Consider the following 22,885-nt stretch of genomic DNA (forward strand, 5'->3'; position numbering starts at 1 on the left):
AGAAGGGGAGCACCACATCAGCGGCTTTCTCCTCCGCATCAGGTGGGCCTCCTGCCCACCGCTGAGGTTTTTGTTCTCGACCTGTGTGAATGCTGAGTAAGCATTCTCCGAACCCGTGAGACTGACGGCACCAATGTCTAGTTATGCACCGTTCACCAGGGTCCAAGGTGACACGGACACGGAGTTCCCTGCAGTCCCGCCACTGCCGCAAAGCCTGGCCTCCATCTTGCTTTTGAAGGCCTTTTTTTGGCCGATGGAAGCCCACACCGCCATCTCCCCGGGACCAGGTCCATGCTTGCTTCACTGACCGCACACACCTGCGTACCGCCTAGGTGACCGCAGCGCAGAACAACACCGCTATTCTGTCTCCGCCATGACTGCTAAGCCTTTTGGCTGTCCCCCGGAGTTATATCGATATCTGGCTGCACATTTCACAGCGGAACATCTGCCTGCACAGGTCACAACTCCCAGCCAATAGCAGACATCTGCTCTTGGACGGTCCCATTGACCCTAGTAGGTTGTTTGGACTGCACCTTGGACAACCACGAACTATAGAGGGTATGCGGAAACACACCTCCTGGAAAACGGCGCCTAGGCCACTAACGCGGCACCAAGATGTCAGCTCGAGGAGTCGGTGCCCCGCTTGCTGCGGCTCCGCCTCCCCAAGCCCTGGTTCCAGCTCCTCTGTACTGCCCTCCTCCCCAACGGCGGTACCCCCCACCAAACATCAAACCGACACGGCCATAAGGCCCAGTGGGCAGCATCTACCTGCTCCAATCCACCCCTGAGCTGACTCGCAAACAGCGGCGTCTGTGACAGTGACAGTGACGGGGCGCCAGGAACGCATGTATCACTCCAGCTGATAGTTGGAAACATAACGGCGCCTTTTAAGGGCCACACAGTTTCTCCTAAAGAGCAGTTTCCTTTCAGTCCGTCCAATTTTGTCCCTTCTGAGCATCTTGCGGCCACTAAGACACACGTTCCCCTCACACACACAGACAGGCTTGCCGCCACGCTCATATGCAGTAACGCAGGTGAAGCCCAGCCACACTGTGTCAGAATTAACAGGTGCAAACACCCATTCAAAGTGTTGATAGCCTACTCAGTTATGCTCCATCTTGCAGCTGATTATGCGGATTATTGAGAGTCCTGAGTTGCAGTGTGTGCGCCCGATGATTGGTTCACCTCCATCAAACTGAGGGCACGTTCACATTCCGGTCATCCCCAAACACAGAAAATTCCTGTGCTTCTCCTTCCTGGGAGCCCATCGTACGCCCTCCAAATGGATTTTTCAGCCATTACGCAGAGGGGATCATGGTTCTGTTGGACAACCTAATCCTAATGACACACCTCAGGGAGAGCTGTACTCTACATAGTGGAGGCTGTGCAACATCTACAAACACTGAATTCGCCATAAACTGACAAAGTGTTTGCCGATCCCCTCACAGGCGGTAGTTTATCTGGTGTGGACATAAACTTTGTCACTATGAAAACCAAGCTGGATGCATTAAACTCTTCGCTGTCACACATTGCGCCTCACATGGTGGGGTCAGCGCTGTCAGTGATGCGTCTGCTGGTGTTGTCCTTTAGGACATGAGTAAACAAACACGTTGCACATGAGAAAAAATTCAGAAATGGTTCGGCTGCCTGTGCCTCGACCCATCACGGCACAAGAGGCGCATGCTGACCATATCTTCCTCTCTACAGTCCAACCTGACTTAGTGGAAACCCCCTGTGCTCTATTGTCGGGGTTTCCCCCTGGGAGGGTGACGTCACACGTAACAGACACAGACACATCTCTCGTTGGATGGCAGGGCAAATCCGTGTCCCAGGTTGTGGAGGGGAGATGGGGAAATCCTCCATCTCTCCACATTGCCTGGAGCCTGCCACGGTGCTAAAGTGCTGAAACATTTTGCTCTGAGTCTGTCAGGTAGACGTGTCGATAAGAACAGACAATCATGACAGCGACAGGTACACTCAGCCCGGCTATTATAGCCAGGACCCTGCTGCTGTGGTCACACAGACACTTGCTCTTAATCAGAGCTGCATACACTTTACTAAACCACGCGGCAGACCTGATGTCACGGGGGGGTCCCTCTCACAACGAGCGGAAATTAGATCCCACTCTCGTTCAGAAGCTGTGGAACAGGTTGGGAGGGCGAAAGTGGATCTGTTCGCCTCACGAGAGAATGCACAGTGCGCACTGTGGTTCTCTATGAAGGCGCAAGACTGATCTTGCTTTTCCCCCTGTCCCCCTGACTCCTCGTCTCCTGGCTCGCATTCAGGAAGAGAGCCTGGCTGTCATTCTAGTGGCACTAGAACACACGAGCGCACCATGTTTCCCAGACGTGGGGGGACGTCATTATCATGACAGCTGCCATATTGCACAGGGACGCACTGTCGCAGCTGGACTGTGCGATCTCCCACACCGCAGTGATAAGCCAACGGCTGTTGCCCTGGCCGCTGAACGGGAGCGCTTGGAGAGATTAGGGTGTTTCTTTGCGCTACTTAGGCAACAGCTCCACCCTGTGGTTAAATCAGGTATGTTGCTCTGTACAAGCAGAGCCCACTGTGTGGGCCAATATGCTGTATGTGAATACACAGATCTTAAGTCACAGAATGACTAGCGGCATTATTCATTCAGCATGTTACACTTGCAATGGTGTGTGGAGGAAGGCTCGGACACCACCTCGTGGCAACCTACCCTCAGACACTGCTGGATAATGATTTGAAGTTTTTTTTTTTTGTTGTGGCCTTTTTTCGTCGTGCCACAAGGACTGTGGAGAGAGATGGGGTTTTTGTGCATCCCTTAGTGAAGCGTTTGTTGAAGGGGATCAGATGACAGAAACCTGTTGTGCTTTCTCTAGCACCTTTATGGGATTTAATCCTAGTGCTCCGGGCTCAGAGGTTCCCCTTTAGAGCCTCTGGCACAAATCTCTCTCAGAATGTTGTTCCTGACAACAGTGCTCCTCATAGCCTTGATGTCAGCTAGGAGAGTGAGTGACTTATGGGTGCTGTCGGTCTCACCGTCCTGCTTTTCTATTAGAGAGGACGGGAGCGCGGCTACTTTACAGCTAAATCCTTCATTCATGGCGAAAGTCAAAACAAACTATTTTCGGCCGAGAATTTCTTATCTTTCTTCCTTCCGCCTCATAACAGAGAAGTGGAATAATCGTCTCACCGAGCCAGCCCAGTGCATGCGTTATCTCAGTATGTTTTACGCACAGCAGAGGGGGGGAGCAGTTGTTCATTCACTAGCCTATATAACACTCACACAGCTCTTTCAAAACAGCGGCTGTCTCACCGGCTGTGTGAGGTTACCACCCACGCCTTTAGTGTAAAGGGAGTGGCATCCGGGCACACTCCAGGAGTGCGTTATCAGCACCCAAGGCACTCCTCAGAGGTATGACAGTGGCTGACATCTGCACAACGGCGTCATGGGCATCTCCGTGCCTTTTTTCATCTGCTTTCATTGTGCGATGTGTCTCCATGATTCACTCTTATCCGCACTTAACTGCATGTGATGCGCTATTAGATCTGTTATGCCATGTCTCCATCCTCCTGCACCAGAGTGCCGGTAGGAATGTGCTTTGCATTAATTAATGATGCTTTTAATCTTAATTATGAAGCATCTTTAGAATCCATGCGGCAGGGCCTCACAACATTAAGCAGGCCAGTCATGGAGATAGCCTATCAGGTTTTTAAGCAAACAATATAATTTTGTTACATATAAAAACCTGTACAGTGTGAGAAGGAAGAGGAGCTAGTCTATGCTACCTGCTTGTGGATTTTGGTGTCACAAGTGGCATTGACTTGGCTTCACCCTTAACCCAATAGCAACAGCTCTTAGAGTGCGAAGCCTATACGAAATAGAACAATAGTTACATATTGTAACTCCAGATTCTATGAGTATAGGCATAGCCCTATAAGAACCAGGCCACCTGCTTCACTAACATTGGCTGAAGAAAAATACTGATGTTGGGAGCAGATCTCTGGTCTCGCAGCTGTAATATACAGTAATTGCAGACATAAGAGAGGCCCGTGTAGGGCACAAGGGCGCGAAAGAAATCACCATGACTGCGCATGCGCGAGGGATAAACCCAATAGCAACAGCTCCTAGAGGGCTATGCCTATACTCATAGAATCTGGAGTTACAATACATAACTAACGTACTTAACCATGTTATAGACAGGAATGGTGTTCTTCTGACACTATACCTGGTACACCTGGACGTTGCTCCTCCCATCTTCTGCAGCTTTTACATCTTTCGTGGAAATTCTTCTTGTTCTCTTAAAAAGTACAGAGTCGCTGGTGGGATGAATCAAATTCTTTAATACGTGCGCACGGTAGAAGACCTGAAAGTGTTCTCCCCCCTCTCTTCAGAGTAACTCCTCTTATATACAATCCAGTATCTTCAAGTCATCAAAAGCACAACAGTTGCTGTCCTCAGGACAGGAGATTTTTTGAGTCTTGCATTTTACAACATACAGTGCATTTCCTGAGCTCTTTTCATGAAATCACACTTCATGTTAATGTACTCCACACATCCCTTTGTTTTGTAGAAGAACTGCACCCTGGTGTTGTCTCTTAACCATTTGTCAGGAAAACATGATTCTTTGATAATATGACACTTTGATCTTCTGTCTCTCAACTAAAATCCCTCAGACTTCATCAAACTCAATAATGTAATTAGCTACAATCTACAATGTTTCCTTCACACACATCTGCCATATAGAGAGCGTCATCACCTTTTCTTTTCTGGCTTAGTATGGGGGGCTCTTAGAGACTAACAAGGCCAAACTGCGGAGGGTGATCACCCAGGTGTCTTAACAAATTCCAAAACGTGATGCAAAGGGTTGTGCATGTTGTAAATGTCATTGTTTCTAAAGCACTAAACCACGGACAGTTCCGGCAGTTAACTGGAGACTATGAGACAGACTCAGTACCACAATTTAGTAATACACAGTGAGATGGTTGTCCCACGGAAAAGTGCTCAAATGGTTCCTGGGCCTCCTGTCCACGATTTGCACTTTCCCAGACAGCAAGGGGAAACCTGATCAAGAGTTGGGAACATCTGGCCTTTTTGACTGGCATCATCCATCACCTGAACACTCTTAACTTGCAGCTTCAAGGGAGGGATACATTTCCAAGCAACATAAATATGTATAACTGCCCAGGAAATACCTGCAGATAATTAATGAATATCCCAAAACTTAGGGCTGTCACTACAAATGACTCATCTCTGCAGCCGCCAGGTAGTGTTCAAGGTTTCTGCCCGAAGAACACCAAATGCATGCTCTTGGTTGAATTGTTGGGCCTGTAAATTTAGTGAGTGTGGATTAAACCTACTCTTATTGTATAGGGTGCCAAGATAATTTTTGTTATGACTTGAAACTATAAATAAAATGTAATTTAATTGAATAGATACTGGGAACCAAAACTCACAAAATCACAGTGTATGCAGATGATATTTAGTTTGTTGATGACCGCTGCTGTTTCGCTTACTTTGAGAAAAGTAGCTTCCCGAAATTTTAAATAATCTTTTGTGGGTTACCTACTAGAACAGTGGTTCCCAACCTGGGGTCCGGGGATGCAAGTCTTTATCTGGTTTGAGGTTGAGGTAAAAAAAAATATTTGCATGTTAAACAAATTATGATAATACACTAGAATATATAATGTATACAAAAGTCGGTATAACAACTATATATTTTTGTTCTCGCTTAAAAGGCAGGCTACTTAGTAGGCCAAACCTGTGACCCTTGCTGTCATCAGCTGCTAGCTGCTATCATGCCGCCACGGCATCACTGTTTCATGAACGAAACATGGCGGAGAAACGTAAAAGTGCTGATAACTGCTCTCTATCAAAAAAGAAAGTAAGGCTCCATCTCGAGAGTTACCTCCACTTCAGTTTCGGGGGGGGGAAATCAGCTTTTCTTAGACATAAGTAGGGGGGGAGCCAAGGAAAAAAGGTTGTGAACCACTGTACTAGAACAACTACAACAGTCACATAAAAAGTGGTTTGATTTAATCTTTGAATCTTAGTCAGCTGGAAACTGAGGCTAAGCCTATCAAAGTCCCTCAAATGCTGGGGAACAAGAAGAAGCAAAAAAGGGTAATAATGAATAATCTGTCCCAGAAAAACATTCTTTATTGCTTCCAGTTTCCTCTAAATGTATTCTTTACAGAAAAACAAGCTTACTTATTTGTTATACATTGGCCATATCAAGGGCAAATCACTACTGAGGGAATGCAAAATACATACTGGTTCAGACTAGTTAATCATTTAACCGTAACTGCTGCTTTTATGACTTGGTAGTGCCTCGACCCATGATTGCTTTTTTTGTGTTCCTCTCTGGTCTCAGCAGTATTATGTAACATTTGGGTCCAAACAGTGCCACCAAGAGGCCAAAACTGGAGGCCAGGATGGCAAATACCTCCACTGCATCTGCATATTTGCCTGGAGAGTTGACATAGGCAGGGACAAAGGCCACCCACACAGCACAGAATATCAACATGCTGAAAGTGATCAGCTTGGCCTCATTAAAGTTGTCTGGGAGATTCCTTGCCAGGAAGGCTAAGAGGAAGCTAAGGATAGCCAGTAAGCCAATATACCCCAGTAACACTGCAAAACCAACTGTGGAACCAACTACACACTCATAAACTATCATGTCATTGTGGTATTGAGTGTTTTTATAAGGAGCTGGTGAGGCAGAGGCAAGCCAGGCAGTGCATATTGCTGCCTGAATAGAGGTCAGAACCATAACTGTCCCTCTCTGCTGCAAAACACCAAACCACTTCAGACTGTCTCCACCTCCTGGCTTGGATGCCTTGAACACTGCCAGAACCACCATAGTTTTTACCAGGATGCATGAGACACAAAGTACAAAGCTAATCCCAAATGCTGCATGTCTCAGCTGGCAAGTCCACAGTTTGGGACGGCCAATAAACAGCAAGGAACACAGGAAACATAGCTTTAGTGACACCAAAAGCAGGAAACTCAGTTCTGAATTGTTGGCGCGTACCATGGGTGTACTGCGATGATAGGTGAAGATGCCCAGGACAACAGCACAGATAAATGTGCCCAGCAATGATGCGGTTGTCAAACAGATACCCAGAGGCTCATAGTAGGAGAGGAATTCCATCTTCTTAGGAATACAGTGGTCACGCTGGGGGCTGGACCAATAGTCCTCTGGACAACTAGTGCACTCCATTGAGTCTGAAAAAAAGGGGAAGATTCAAATAGTTTTCTGCTTTTGCCAATTTTTTTCCCCCTATTTCAACTAGTCCGGGTCACTATTGCAGCATATAGGACATTATCCCTCTTACCTGAGAACACTGTTATTGATGTACAATAGGGCACCACTGCCGGGGACGGAACCCAAGTTTCTGTAGTGCTTTTCCCTCAACACCAAATGGGCACCCATAAGGGGTTACATTCCTGAATGCAAATTAATACTCCATAACAAATCATACACTTTAAAATGAATACCAACCCGTTTCATTGCTGATCATTCCCTCAGAACAATGGATGCAGTCGAAACAGCACACAGGCATTCCCCTCTTCCTGGCCATACGGGTACCTGGGGGGCAGCTCTCACTGCACACTGACATGGGTGGCTACAGGAAATTAAGAGTGAAATCACTGTTATTCTACACAATGGGATGCTGGTCACTCATTGTATGTGATACTAAAGGAAACACAACAATAAGGAGAATCAACCTCTTTGGATTCAAAGTTCCAGAAGATTTTGTCTTCATCAAGTGTGAGTTCTTCACCTTTGGAGGCTGAAATTTTAACAAATCCTACACTCTGAACTTTAGTTCTTCCATCAGGGAGCCACAGCCAGTTCATGATATCATATATTGGTAAGGCATCACCATTTTCATCAAATGATACTTGATCACCAAATGTTGTGGTGAAGTTGACCTTTTCCAAATAATACACAAGCTACAAACCAGAGAGATACATTTAATGACAGGCTTATAATGTACAATGGTCTTGATTGGATGTGTAAATGAAGTGTATGAAAAACATGAAAAATAAACTTTCTAAATTTAATCTACAGTAAATATTGAAGCACCATGAATTCTAGTATGTTTTTTTCTTTAATCAATATATAAACACAGGTTAATTAACATTGTTAAAACAAACAAAAACTATTTTTCCTGCTGGGATTCCATATGTCCTTTCATTTAAAAAAAAAAAAATCATTAACCCTCCTGTTTTTTCAGAAAGTTTCTATATCCGAAATTTGGGTTTCTGTCAACCAAATTGTCAAAACAAATAACATGAATGGTTCACTACAACACTCTTAACAAGTTAAATAAATGATCAGTTCACTACATTGAATTTGGGTGTTTTAGTCAATTTCATAGCATTTGAAGAAAAAGCTATTGATAAAAGAACTTTGAAAAAAGTGACACGTCAAAAAAAAGTGACAAAAAAGTGACACAAAAGTGACAAAAATGTCAGAAAAAGTGACAAAAAAAAATGTAAAAAGAAAAATGCTTTAAAAACTTGGGCAAAAACTTCAAAAGGCTCAGAAAAAGTCGACAAATGTTGAAAAAAGTGACAAAAACGTCAGTGGGAAAGCCACAAAAGTGTCGAAAAAGAAAACATTGATAAAGGTTTTTCATTTAAAATTTTGACTCAGAAAAACAAAAAGTTGCAGGTCGACGGGAAGACAACACGAGGGTTAAGGTTAATAGCTGGCATAGCTTTTGCTAAATGTATTATATTCTGCTCTCACAAAAGTGTGTTCAGTAAGTACCTCAAGGTGTAGCAGCTGTTTTCAAAAGATAAACAGGTGGAGTGTAAACTGATATCACACCTGCCATGGCTCCAGTCTTTGCAAAGTAGCACAGCTGTGCCCGCCGAAAGGCCCTCTCCCTGGCACACAGCGCAGCATGTCATCAAGGGCATACGCCAGTGCATACACAGCCTTGTAAATATTGTACTCAGGCCTGAGATTAGAAACATCCAAAACCTCAGTCTCCACATTCTCTAGATCTTCCAGTCCAGTACATACCTCTCCCCCAGCCTCCACCCAACCTGCTGGAAGTGGTGCAAATCTACACTGAAATGTGTACTCCCAAAATTGCTTCACCTAAAATGCATTAAGAAAACATATGTTAACAGAAATAATATCAATATATAATTCTTGCAGTTCCTCATCAGATTGTAAGGTTAAAACTATCACCATGCTATTATCATAGCTGTTGTTGAGGTGTTGGAAAGGATTAATCCTTAATAGGAAGTCCCTGAGTCCTGGTATTTTTCCACGACGGATAGCGATGCCCAGTGTGCCACGCAGGTGTGGCATGAAGGCCGGTGTATGGAGTCCGTCAAGTAATGCCCAAGCTTCACTGGCAATCCACTGGAGGGTTGTCACATTCTGCTTCACCACCTGTGCATTGCATAAAACTAACCTGAATGCTAATTTTGATCTATGTTCAAAAATAGCTGAGTAATAGTCAATGCAGTAAACCGTACATAACATATAGGATTAGTAAATGTATAAAATAGGTATACAGACGAGCATAAATATCTGCACAAATGTTGCCGTATTTTGCAATGGGCAAGAATACATATGCCCCTCCAAAGTTCTTAAATCTCAATTACAAATGATTCTCTGTTTTCTAATGCTAATTTTATTAATTAAAAAAATAAACAAATAATGAACCACAGAATGAGGTGTAAACAGGTGAATTAACATTAACAGGAAAATAAAAAATATTTTATGGAGTCATGCTATGGATTCATAAATATCAATGTATTTTCATCCCCCAACCTCTTCCATGAGTTGAATCATATGGATCTGATGTGCAAACACGATGACCACACGAGCTGTGGATTTTGTCATCACTTCCACAATCCTCTTTAGTTCAGCTGGGTTGTCACCCCAGGGCAAAATCTCTGAGTAGGCCAGACAACCTCCACCGGACCGTGCCAGGTCAGATTGAAAGGATTGGGCAGCGTGGAGTCCGTAGTCATCATCACTGACCAGCAGACCTGCCCAAGTCCAGCCAAAGCGTTTTAGAATCTGAATCATTGCACGCACCTGAGTGAATACAAAATGGAGGGATAGTGTATATGCTGGAATATTTATTTAGTGGAAATTTATCCATTATGCTTTTCATCTATTTACATATAGTATTTTCAGTAATACACAGAGCAAATATATTTTATGCACACAAGATTTCTTTAATTGACAAGGCTTATTTTCAAGTTTGCTATACTTTACTTAGACATGTATGCAGTTTTTATTTTGCTAATAGTGTTTTACCTGGAAAGCATCACTTGGGATCATTCTAAAGAAGGATGGAAACCTTCGTCGATCACTCAGGCAGGAACATGTGGCAAAATAACTCACCTATAATGAAACACACATAATGCACACAGGTTGTGCATCTCGTGCAAGTTAGTAGACACATTCAAAACATTTTACTCATTATAAAAATTTTTTATTAATTCAAATACAGCACGTCAAAAGGACACAATAAATTAAATACAAAAACACTTACAATTGGCAGTTTAAATAAACCTAGAACATTGGAGATTGCAATAGAAAATGTTGAGAAGGGATCGCCCACAATCCCCAGGACTGGAGGGGTCCCCAAACAGTTCTCCTGAAGCAGAAACTGCTCTTCTCGACCACTTGCCAATGACATTGCAGCACTGAACCCAATAGCAAGTGTAGCACAGTTGTCATAAAGACTGTATCCCAGAGTCACATTAGGTAGCAGGTTGGAGTTTTTGTTGATCTCATCAATAGCAAAGGCCATGGTCATGGCATGCCTGAACCCTGGAGGGTCAAAGCTAACAAACAAAATGTCACTATTAACCACTAAAACGTATTACATTATTTATAGTCATCCGTGCATCTTGTCTGCTACATGTTTATGAGACTTACCCTTGGCAGCTGGGCTGATTTGGCTGTGACGTAAATGTCTGCTCAGGGAAGACAGAGGTGTAGTGGACCTCAAACAGCCCACCCAGGACCACGTCGCCAGGCTTGTGCATTGCATTAAGATGAAACTTTCTCCATAATTTACAAGATGAGGGAAGAGAGGAAGACATGGAACTTAAAGCAGAGCAAGAGATAAAAAGCATGAAAAGGTAGATACACAAGAGCAAATATATGTTAAGAAAAGCCCCCATAACTACCCTCTTCCCTTCACACCTGTTTCTATTCTTTGTACGAGGTTGCTTAATGTTATATCGAGGGCTATGTCATCCCCCTTGCATGCCTTACGTCACTGTTTAATCATTAACAACACCCATCAGGGCTATGGGGACAGGACATAACCCAAATCAACTTAATCATGTTAATGTAACATGTTAAACACAATGTAAATACTAATGTAAAACTATGTTTCAGAAAATATAAGCCATGAACCATAATATATATATTTTTGAAATCACTTTAGTTTATTATTATTTTTTTTTCATTGTGTTAATGCTAATTTAGCAGCAATCACAGTATTGTTATCTGATTCTTCCGTACAATTTTCAGTCCCCTACTAATTCTGCATACTTTTCTCCACCATTTATACTTTTAAAATATTAAGCTTTTCTTTTTTTACTTTGTAAGTCAATGGAGCAATGACTATGACTGTTTTGAACATGTTATTTGGTGGGATGGTGGCTAGCACCAGAAAGTAAGCACTGCAGACTCTCACCCAGATTTGATTCTTAGTGTGGGCTGGCCCTTTTTTTGTGGAGTTTGCAGGTTCTTCCAGACTTTCTCTGGCATACTATTTGACTTTTTTATGACTTTTTCGATATAATATACTGTGACTATTTTTGACATACTATACCATGATTTTTTGTATCACCTTTTTTCGACATACTATACTATGACTTTTTTTTTACATTTATATACCAGGAATTCTTCATTACTTTTTCCACATATTATACTATGACTATTTTTAACATGCTATACTATGACTTTTTTATCACTATGACTTTTTTTCCACATACTATACTATGACTTTTTTATCACTTCTTTATTAACATACTATACTTTGGCTTTTTAATGCTGTTTTACAAAATGCTATGCTATGACTGTTTTCAACATACTATATTAGACTTTTTTGTGGAGTTTGCATATTCTTCCAGATTTTCTTTGACAAACTATGATATTTCTTTTTTCAACATCCTATACAATGACCAATGTTGGGGAGTAAGGAATACATGTACCGGCGTTATGTATTCAGAATAGAAATTATGAGTAACTGTATTCCGTTACAGTTACAATTTAAATAGTTGGTATTCAGATACTATTATATATACTTCTCTGTTTCACGAGCTTATTCACTCTAAATAAATTAAGGCAACTCCATGCATTTCCCAGAAGCCCCAATATGAATTTGACATACTATATTATTACTTTTGTCGACATACTATACTATGACTTTTTTATCACTTCTGTTAACATACTATACTATTAATTGTTAATGCAGTTTGTTTAACATACTATGCTATAACTGTTTTCAACATACTTCATTTGTTGTGTTCACTGGCTCAATGGGTTGCACTGCTCCTCCAGCAATAGCAAATGGCCACTGCAGACTCTCTCAGATTTGATTCACAGTCCAGGGTGGCACTTTTTTTGGAGTTTGCATTTTCTTCCAGACTTTCTTTGACAAACTATGCTTTTACTCTTTTCAACATCCTATATTGTGACTTTTTAATCACCTTTTTTAACATGCTATGCTACGACTGTTTTGGACACATTTTATTTGCTAGCACAGGGGCTCAGTGGTTTGCATATCTCCAACCACCACCAGCAAGTAAGCACTTCAGACTTTGACCCAGGTTCAGTTCCCAGTCTAGGTGGGTCATTGTTTTGTGGAGTTTGCATGTTCTTCCAGACTTTCTTTGACATACTATACTATGACTTTTTTCGACATACTATTCTATGACTTTTTTCGACATACTATACTAAGAGTTTTTTTTAATTAGTCTTTTCAACATATTACGCTATGACTGTTTTCAACCCACCTCATTTGTTAGCACAGTGGCTCAGTGGTTTGCACTGCTTCAAGTAACACCAGCAAGTAGACACCACAGACTCTGACCCATGTTTCATTCCCAGTCCCGGCAGGTCATTTTTTTTTATAGTGTTTGCATGTTCTTCCAGACTTTATTTTACATACTATACTATGACTTTTGTCGACATACTATACTATGACTTTTTATCACTTCTTTTAACATACTTTACTATGACTTTTTAATGCCGTTTTCAACATACTATGCTTTGACTGTTTTTAACATTTGGTGTGCACAGTGCCTCAGTGGTTTGCACTGCTCCTATTAGCATCAACAAATAGGCACTGCAGACTCACATGTAATGATTCCCAGTCCGGATTGACCCTTTAATGTGGAGTTTACATGTTCTTCCAGACTTTTTTTGACATACTATACTATTACTTTTTTCGACCTACTATACAATGATTTCTTTTAATGATTTTTTTCAATACTATCCTATGACTGTTTTCAACACACTTTATTTGATAGCACAGTAGCTCAGTGGTTTTCACCCCTCCAATAGTACCAGCATGTAGACAATATAGACTGTGACCCAGATTTGATTCCCAGAGTGAGCTGTGGATTATTTTGTGGAGTTTGCATATTCTTCCAGACTTTCTTTGACATACTATACTACGACTTTTTAATGCCGTTTTCAACATACAATGCTATTACTGTTTTTAACGTACCTCATTTAGTGTGCACAGTGGCTTGCATTGATACTACTAACACAAACAAATAAGCACTGCAGGCTCTCACCCAGTTTCGACTCCCAGTCTGGGGTAACCCACTTACTGTATGTTCTTCCAGAGTTTCTTTGACATACTATGCAATTGCTTTTTTCGAGTTGGTATACTATGGCTTTTTTATCACTTTTTCTGACATACTATACAATGAAATATTTCGCCCTATTATACTATGGCTTCTTTCATCACTTTTTTCAACACATAATACTATGGTTTTTTCATTACTTTTTGAGACATACTATACTACGGCTTTTTTCATCACTTTTTTCGACATGATATATTATGACTTTTATTGACATACTATACTATGACTTCTTTCATCACTTTTTTCGACACACAATACCGTCGTGGTGAGTGGGGGATAGTGGACCCAAATGTAGGAAGAGGGCAGGCAGGCAGAAGGTTTGAACACGAGGATTTATTGGGAACAAAAAACGGCAGCGCAGAGACTGGAAAAACTCACAGGGAAGAACTCACAAAATAATGCAGGGAAGAATACTTAACTAAGGCAACAGGCTCTAACATGCTGAACAGGATATAAACTCACACTACTGGCAGGACACAGACACAAACAGACGCAAACGGATACAAAACAATCTGACAAGAGGCAAGGGAGACACAAGGGCTAAATACACTGGGCAATGAGGTAACGAGGGGCAGGTGACACAGCAGGTGAAACACATTAGGAGAGACAGGGTAATCAACAAAGGCGGGAAGTAAACTGGACAAGACAGAAAACCAGACTATCAAAATAAAACAGGAAACAGAATTACACACAGAACAGAATGCACAAAACAGGATCAATACACACAACAGAACAGAAATATACAGAATAAATATACAAAAACAGGAAACATACAGAAATCATAATACAGGCAACAGAAAAGTCCAAAACACAAAGCAAAATACAGAAACCATAACAGACATGTCCATAACCATCACACAATAGTATGGCTTTTTTATCACTTTTTTTGACATACTATGGCTTTTATCGATATATACTATACTATGGCTTTTTTCATCACTTTTTTCATCATACTATACTATGACTTTTGTATCACTTTTTCTGAAATACTATACTATGGCATTTTTTGACATACTATACTATGGCTTCTTTCATCACTTTTTTCGACACACAATACTATGGTTTCTTCATCACTTTTTTCGACATACTATACTATGACTTTTTTCGACATGCTATACTATGGCTTTTTCATCACTTTTTCCAACATGCTATACTACGGCATTTTTATCACTTTTATCGACATACTATGGCTTTTTTCATCACTTTTTTGTCATACTATACTATGGCTTTTTTTAAATCACTTTTTTTGATATGCTAGACTATGACTTTTTCCACATATCACATTGTGTGGCATGTGGCTGGGAGTTAGAATGTTTGATTCATAAACACAAGTATTGTGGTTCAATCCCAGGTTTCTCAAACCTTGTTCATGATTATGTCTTATTCTATGTGATTGCTTTTTATCACTTTTTTCAACATACTATTCAATGCCTTTTTAATCACTTTTTTTGACTTACTATACTATGGCTTTTTTCGACATACTATACTATGGCTTTTTTCATCACTTTTTTCGACATACTATAGTATGTCGAAAAACATCACTTTTTTCAAAATAACATGCTATGACTGTTTTCAACACATTTTATTTGGTAGCACAGTTGCTCAGTAGTTTGCACTGCTCCATTAGCACCAGCAAGTATACACAGTGGACTGTGACACAGGTTTTATTCCCAGTCTGGGTTGGTTATTTTTTTGTGGAGTTTGCATGTTCTTCCAGACATTCTTTGACATACTATACTATGACTTTTAAATGCCATTTTCAACATGCTATGCTATGACTGCTTTTAACATAATTTAATTGTTGAGCACAGTGGCTCAGTGGTTTATACTGCTCTTACTAACACTTGCAAATAAGCACTGCAGACCCTGACCCAGCTTTGATTCCCAGTCTGGGCAGACTTCCTTTTGTGGAGTTTGCATGCTCTTCCAGAGTTTCTTTGACATACTATACTATGACTTTTTTCGAGATACCATACTATGACTTTTTTCGACATACTATACTATGACTTTTTTAATCACTTCTTTCAACATACTATGCTATGACTGTTTTCAACACAGTTCAATGGGTGGCACAGTGGCTCAGTGGTTTGCGCTGCTCAATTAGCACCACCAAGTAGACACTTTAGACTGTGATACAGGTTTGAATTCCAGTCAGGGCTGGTCATTTTTTTGTGGAGTGTTCATGTTCTTTCAGACTTTCTTTGACATACTATACTATGACATTCTTTGACATACTATACTATGACTTTGTATCACTTCTTTTAACATATTATACTATTACTTTTTAATGCCGCTTTCAACATACTATGCTATGACTGTTTTTAACATACTTTATTCAGTGTGCACAGAGGCTCAGTGGTTTGCACCGTTTCTACTAAAACCAGCAAATAGGCACTGCGGACTCTGACCCACATTCGATTCCCATTCTGGGCTAACCCACTTATGTGGAGTTTGCATGTTCTTCTAGAGTTTCTTTGACATACTATCACTTTTTTCGAGATACTATACTATGACTTTTTTTTCGAAATGCTATACTATGACTTTTTTACTAGTCATACTATAGCATGACTTTTTCATTTACTTTTTCAACATACTATACTATGACTTTTTTATCACTCCTTTCAACATACTATACTATGACTTTTTTTGACATACTATACTATTACTTTTTTATCACTTTTTCGACATACTATACTATGACTTTTTCGACATACTATACTATGGCTTTTTTATCACTTTTTTCATCACACTATACTATGACTATTTTCGACATACTATACTATGGCTTTTTTCGAGATAATATACTATGACTATTTTCGACATACTATAATATGGCTTTTTTCGAGATAATATACTATGGCTTTTTTCGACATACTATAATATGGCTTTTATCGACATTCTATACTATGACTTTTTTCATCACTTTTTTCGACATACCACTACTATGGCTTTTTTCACCACTTTTTTTCAACATACTATATTATGGCTTTTTTATCATTTTTTTTTCGACTTACTATACTAGGACTTTTTTTTTTATCACTTTTTATCGACATACTATACTATGACCTTTTTTGACATACTATACTGTGGCTTTTTTATCACTTTTTTTGGCATGCTATATATATATATACCATGACCTTTTTCGACATACTATACTATGAATTTTTTTGACATACTATAGCATGACTTTTTCATTTACTTTTTCAACATACTATACTATGGCTTTTTTCGAGATAATATACTATGGCTTTTTTCGACATACTATAATATGGCTTTTATCGACATTCTATACTATGACTTTTTTCATCACTTTTTTCGACATACCACTACTATGGCTTTTTTTCATCACTTTTTTTCAACATACTATATTATGGCTTTTTTATCATTTTTTTTTCGACTTACTATACTAGGACTTTTTTTTTTATCACTTTTTATCGACATACTATACTATGACCTTTTTTGACATACTATACTGTGGCTTTTTTATCACTTTTTTCGGCATGCTATATATATATATACCATGACCTTTTTCGACATACTATACTATGACTTTTTTTGACATACTATAGCATGACTTTTTCATTTACTTTTTCAACATACTATACTATTACTTTTTTATCACTATTTCGACATAGTATACTATGACTTTTTTGACATACTATACTATGGCTTTTTTAGCACTTTTTTCGACATGCTATATACCATGACCTTTTTTGACATACTATACTATGGCTTTTTTATCACTTTTTTTGATATACTATACTATGACCTTTTTCCACATACTATACTGTGGCTTTTTTATCACTTTTTATCGACATGCTATATATACCATGACCTTTTTTCGACATACTATACTATAGCTTTTTTATCTTTTTTTTCGAAATGTTATACTATGACTTTTTTTGACATACTATAGCATGACTTTTTCATTTACTTTTTCAACATACTATACTATGACTTTTTTGACATACTATACTATGGCTTTTATCGACATTCTATACTATGACTTTTTTCATAACTTTTTTCGACATAACTCAATTCATAAACACAAGTATTGTGGTTCAATCCCAGGATTCTCAAACCTTGTTCATGATTATGTCTTATTCTATGTGATTGCTTTTTATCACTTTTTTCAACATACTATTCTATGCCTTTTTAATCACTTTTTTTGACTTACTATACTATGGCTTTTTTATGACTTTTTTCGACATTCTATACTATGACTTTTATGGCTTTTTATCACTTTTTTTGATATACTATACTATGACCTTTTTCCACATACTATACTGTGGCTTTTTTATCACTTTTTTCGACATGCTATATATATACCATGACCTTTTTCAACATACTATACTATGACTTTTTTTGACATACTATAGCATGACTTTTTCATTTACTTTTTCAACATACTATACTATGACTTTTTTTGACATACTATACTATGGCTTTTATCGACATTCTATACTATGACTTTTTTCATCACTTTTTTCGACATAACTCAATTCATAAACACAAGTATTGTGGTTCAATCCCAGGTTTCTCAAACCTTGTTCATGATTATGTCTTATTCTATGTGATTGCTTTTTATCACTTTTTTCAACATACTATTCTATGCCTTTTTAATCACTTTTTTTGACTTACTATACTATGGCTTTTTTATGACTTTTTTCGACATACTATACTATGGCTTTTATCGACATTCTATACTATGACTTTTTTCATCACTTTTTTCAAAATAACATGCTATGACTGTTTTCAACACATTTTATTTGGTAGCACAGTTGCTCAGTAGTTTGCACTGCTCCATTAGCACCAGCAAGTATACACAGTGGACTGTGACACAGGTTTTATTCCCAGTCTGGGTTGGTTATTTTTTTGTGGAGTTTGCATGTTCTTCCAGACATTCTTTGACATACTATACTATGACTTTTAAATGCCATTTTCAACATACTATGCTATGACTGCTTTTAACATAATTTAATTGTTGAGCACAGTGGCTCAGTGGTTTATACTGCTCTTACTAACACTAGCAAATGGGCCTTGCAGACCCTAACCCAGCTTTGATTCCCAGTCTGGGCAGACTTCCTTTTGTGGAGTTTGCATTCTCTTCCAGAGTTTCTTTGACATACTATACTATCACTTTTTTCAAGATACCATACTATGACTTTTTTCGACATACTATACTATGACTTTTTTAATCACTTTTTTCAACATGCTATGCTATGACTGTTTTCAACACAGTTCAATGGGTGGCACAGTGGCTCAGTGGTTTGCGCTGCTCAATTAGCACCACCAAGTAGACACTTTAGACTGTGATACAGGTTTGAATTCCAGTCAAGGCTGGTCATTTTTTTGTGGAGTGTTCATGTTCTTTCAGACTTTCTTTGACATACTATACTATGACATTCTTTGACATACTATACTATGACTTTTGTATCACTTCTTTTTTCGACATACAACTACTATGGCTTTTTTTATCACTTTTTTTCGACATACTATACTATGACTTTTTTATCACTTTTTATTGACATACTATACTATGACCTTTTTTCGACATACTATACTATGGCTTTATTATCACTTTTTTTCGGCATGCTATATATATACCATGACCTTTTTTTCGACATACTATACTATGACTTTTTTGGACATACTATAGCATGACTTTTTTCATTAACTTTTTCAATATACTATACTATGACTTTTTTCATCACTTTTTTCGACATACTATACTATGGGTTTTTTCACCACTTTTTTAACATACTATACTATGCCTTTTTATCACTTTTTTCCACATACTATACTGTGGGTTTTTTATCACTTTTTTCGACATGCTATACTATGACTTTTTTTGACATACTATAGCATGACTTTTTCATGAATTTATATACATGGCATTTAGGAAACCTTTATTGCAACGTTGGCATGGCAAGATGTCCAGACTAGTGCAACAGTAACTTTTGTTTTTTGCGTCCTGCTGCTCCCATCGTCAGCCAGGTAATATTTTTTTTACTAAAGCAGTATATGGAATCTGATGTATTACCTACCACCATTTAGTTGTTTTGTGTTATTTAAGATATTTATAAAATATCTGGTCATGCCAGATATAATTATTCCACTCATTTTTTAAACAATGCAATTACCCGTTTCAGCCACCAGGGGGGCAGTGACCCCCCCCTCCTAGACAAAAAAATGTTGGATGACCCGCCCCTCAACAAAGAATAAAAAGACATGACCCTCCCCTATTTTCCTCCGGTGGTCCATTCCATAAATACCGAACAGTCCCTTACCAGTTCTTTGTAGCTGGCTGGGTTACAGGTACGCGATGCTATGCTAACAGCGGGGGGAAGTCCCTCATAATGGCAAATATAAGACATCAATCTAGGGTTTATTTTGTATTAACATCTATTCTTTACTTAAGTAAAGATTTATATAACACGTAGCCCATGTTTTTAGAGGACATGGTCGGTCGTGGCTACCCACATACCGTTGTTCACTGGGTGTGCCAATGCAACTTTCTAATGGATGCCTGAATACATCCCAGCTCTGGGAAGTGCAGTCATTAATTATCGATCACACGTTAATCCATGCAGTAAATCACGGAGTGTATATGATCAGTAGTAACCACACATAATTGTAACATCTAGCCATCTTCTTATCTGTGATTATATTCGCTGTGTAGCCTATGTTTAGATTTGACCGGTGGATATTATGATGCGATGGGCAGCAGCTAGCGAGCAGTCCAAAGTTAGCTGCAGCTAGCTTATCAGCTAGCTGGGGTAGGAGCTCCGCAGACCCGCAATTAACTAGTTTTTTTGGCCTTTTTGAAGCTAGTTTCCGTGCCATTCTTTTTTGGATTTGTAGCTAGGTCAGTGAATAACCGATGTTAGCTAGTTAAGTGGGTCATCATCGGCTTGGACCTGTTAGCAGGACAGCTGGTTAGCATGGCAGCTAGCTGGTTGATTAAATAATTAAATAATTGTATTTATCACTCATTTAAAACAGAAAGGCAAAACATACACATGCTTGTGTTGGTGAGGATTACTCTGCATGCTTGTGTTGGTGAGGATTACTCTGCAGATTGTGAATGTGAGAACACAAACACGAACGAAAACATACAAGTTTAGCTTGCCGTCCATCTACTGCATAGCTCTTCCGCTTTTTCGACATACTATACTATGACTTTTTTATCACTTTTTTCGACATGCTCCACAGTCTGAAGGTTATGAATTCAAATCCCACCTTTGCCATTTCTGTTTTTCTCTTTCATAAAGAAGTCTCTTATGGTTAAAAGCCTGTGCCTAAACTCATTAAAATGTTTCAGAGGAAGAAATCAGTGCCAACATGTTTCTGTCTTCTTCTTAGATGAAGAGGAAAAACCTTTTTATTAACTTTCCAAACAGGAAGTGACTCATAACTCAGCTGAAATGTCTCAGAGGAGTTTGAACCTGGTGATGGAGGCCACGCTGATGTTTTTTTTGGTTTCAAGGGATATACTTACGCCACTTTTTTGCAGCACCACAAATATGTACAGTATACCGTCAGGTACATTCTGCTACAGTTTTAAGAAACAAATGTCCATTTGGGATGCTAGAGAAGAACTGTAATGTAAAATGTAATATGCCCTGAAAAGGGTTGCATTGGACTCCATTATTTTAGGTTATATCCTATAAAATCGATTTTTTTTCGTGATGCTCAGCACGAACTTCAACCCTTATAGAGCTGGTTCAGGTATGCCTTGGACCAGCTCTTAGTTATGCTGTTATAGTTTTAGACTGCCAGGGGACTTCCTTTGACACACTGAGATCCTCTCTCCTCTCTCTTGTCCCAGAAATGCTTATTACTAACTTAGCTGAAGGGCTGCAGCCTCTGCCGTGAAAGAGGCAAAGCAGCGTGTGTGGGAGAAGTTTGGAGAAGACATGGAGAAGGACTTTCGGTCAGCACCAAGGTGCTTCTGGAAAACCGTTCGCCACCTCAGGAGGGGGAAGCGGGGAACCATCCAAGCTGTGTACAGTAAGGATGGGATGCTGTTGACCTCAACTGAGGAGGTAATAGGGCGGTGGAAGGAGCACTTTGAGGAACTCCTAAATCCGACTAATACGCCCTCTATAGTAGAGGCAGAGCTGGAGGATGAGGGGGGATTGGCATCAATTTCCCTGGTGGAGGTTGCTGAGGTAGTTAAACAACTCCACAGTGGCAAAGCCCCAGGAATTGATGAGATCCGTCCAGAAATGCTTAAAGCTCTGGGTGTGGAGGGGTTGTCTTGGTTAACACGCCTCTTCAACATTGCGTGGAAGTCTGGGACGGTGCCTAAGGAGTGGCAGACCGGGGTGGTGGTTCCCCTTTTAAAAAAGGGGGACCAGAGGGTGTGTGCCAATTACAGGGGTATCACACTTCTCAGCCTCCCGGTAAAGTCTACTCCAAGGTGCTGGAAAGGAGGGTTCGGTCGATAGTCGAATCTCAGGTTGAAGAGGAACAATGCGGATTCCGTCCTGGTCGTGGAACAACAGACCAGATCTTTACTCTCGCAAGGATCCTGGAGGGAGCCTGGGAGTATGCCCAACCAGTCTACATGTGTTTTGTGGATCTGGAGAAGGCGTATGACCGGGTGCCCCGGGAGATACTGTGGGAGGTGCTGCGGGAGTACGGGGTGAGGGGGTCCCTTCTCAGGGCCATCCAATCTCTGTACAACCAAAGCGAGAGCTGTGTCTGGGTTCTCGGCAGTAAGTCGGACTTGTTTCAGGTGAGAGTTGGCCTCCGCCATGGCTGAACTGTCCCCCATCTGGGAGTGAGGGGTTGCAGTTCGGTGGGCTGGGGGATCTCATCGCTGCTTTTTGCAGATGATGTGGTCCTGATGGCATCATCAGCCTGTGACCTTGCACTCACTGGATCGGTTCGCAGCCGAGTGTGAAGCGGCTGGGATGAGGATCAGCACCTCTAAATCGGAGGCCATGGTTCTCAGCAGGAAACCGATGGAGTGCCTTCTCCAGGTAGGGAATGAGTCCTTACCCCAAGTGAAGG

The 22,885-nt window shown here is 40.2% G+C and overlaps 1 protein-coding gene across 1 annotated transcript; it reads right to left on the reverse strand.

Annotated features, from left to right (window-relative positions):
- Positions 1 to 6,302: 6,302 nt before the first annotated feature.
- LOC144513893 (extracellular calcium-sensing receptor-like) lies at positions 6,303 to 11,023 on the reverse strand. Its single transcript, XM_078245088.1, has 9 exons — positions 10,914 to 11,023; positions 10,525 to 10,819; positions 10,287 to 10,373; positions 9,792 to 10,061; positions 9,201 to 9,407; positions 8,832 to 9,107; positions 7,721 to 7,948; positions 7,494 to 7,617; positions 6,303 to 7,216 (listed from the first exon to the last, which is right to left on the reverse strand). The coding sequence occupies exons 1-9, from the start codon at positions 11,021 to 11,023 to the stop codon at positions 6,303 to 6,305; spliced, it is 2,511 nt and encodes an 836-aa protein (XP_078101214.1).
- Between the last annotated feature and the right edge of the window lie 11,862 nt (positions 11,024 to 22,885).

The sequence above is a fragment of the Sander vitreus genome, chromosome 3, assembly GCF_031162955.1.
Source record: "Sander vitreus isolate 19-12246 chromosome 3, sanVit1, whole genome shotgun sequence".
Lineage (NCBI taxonomy): Eukaryota > Metazoa > Chordata > Actinopteri > Perciformes > Percidae > Sander > Sander vitreus.

Excerpts from the sequence above, each read along its gene's own strand:
- LOC144513893 (XM_078245088.1), bottom strand. The coding sequence starts at position 11,023 with ATGCACAAGCCTGGCGACGTGGTCCTGGGTGGGCTGTTTGAGGTCCAC. Across the intron at positions 10,820-10,913 it reads AATCAGCCCAGCTGCCAAGG|CTTTGACCCTCCAGGGTTCA; the intron begins GTAAGTCTCATA and ends TTTGTTTGTTAG. Across the intron at positions 7,217-7,493 it reads AATGATCAGCAATGAAACGG|ACTCAATGGAGTGCACTAGT; the intron begins GTTGGTATTCAT and ends CCTTTTTTTCAG.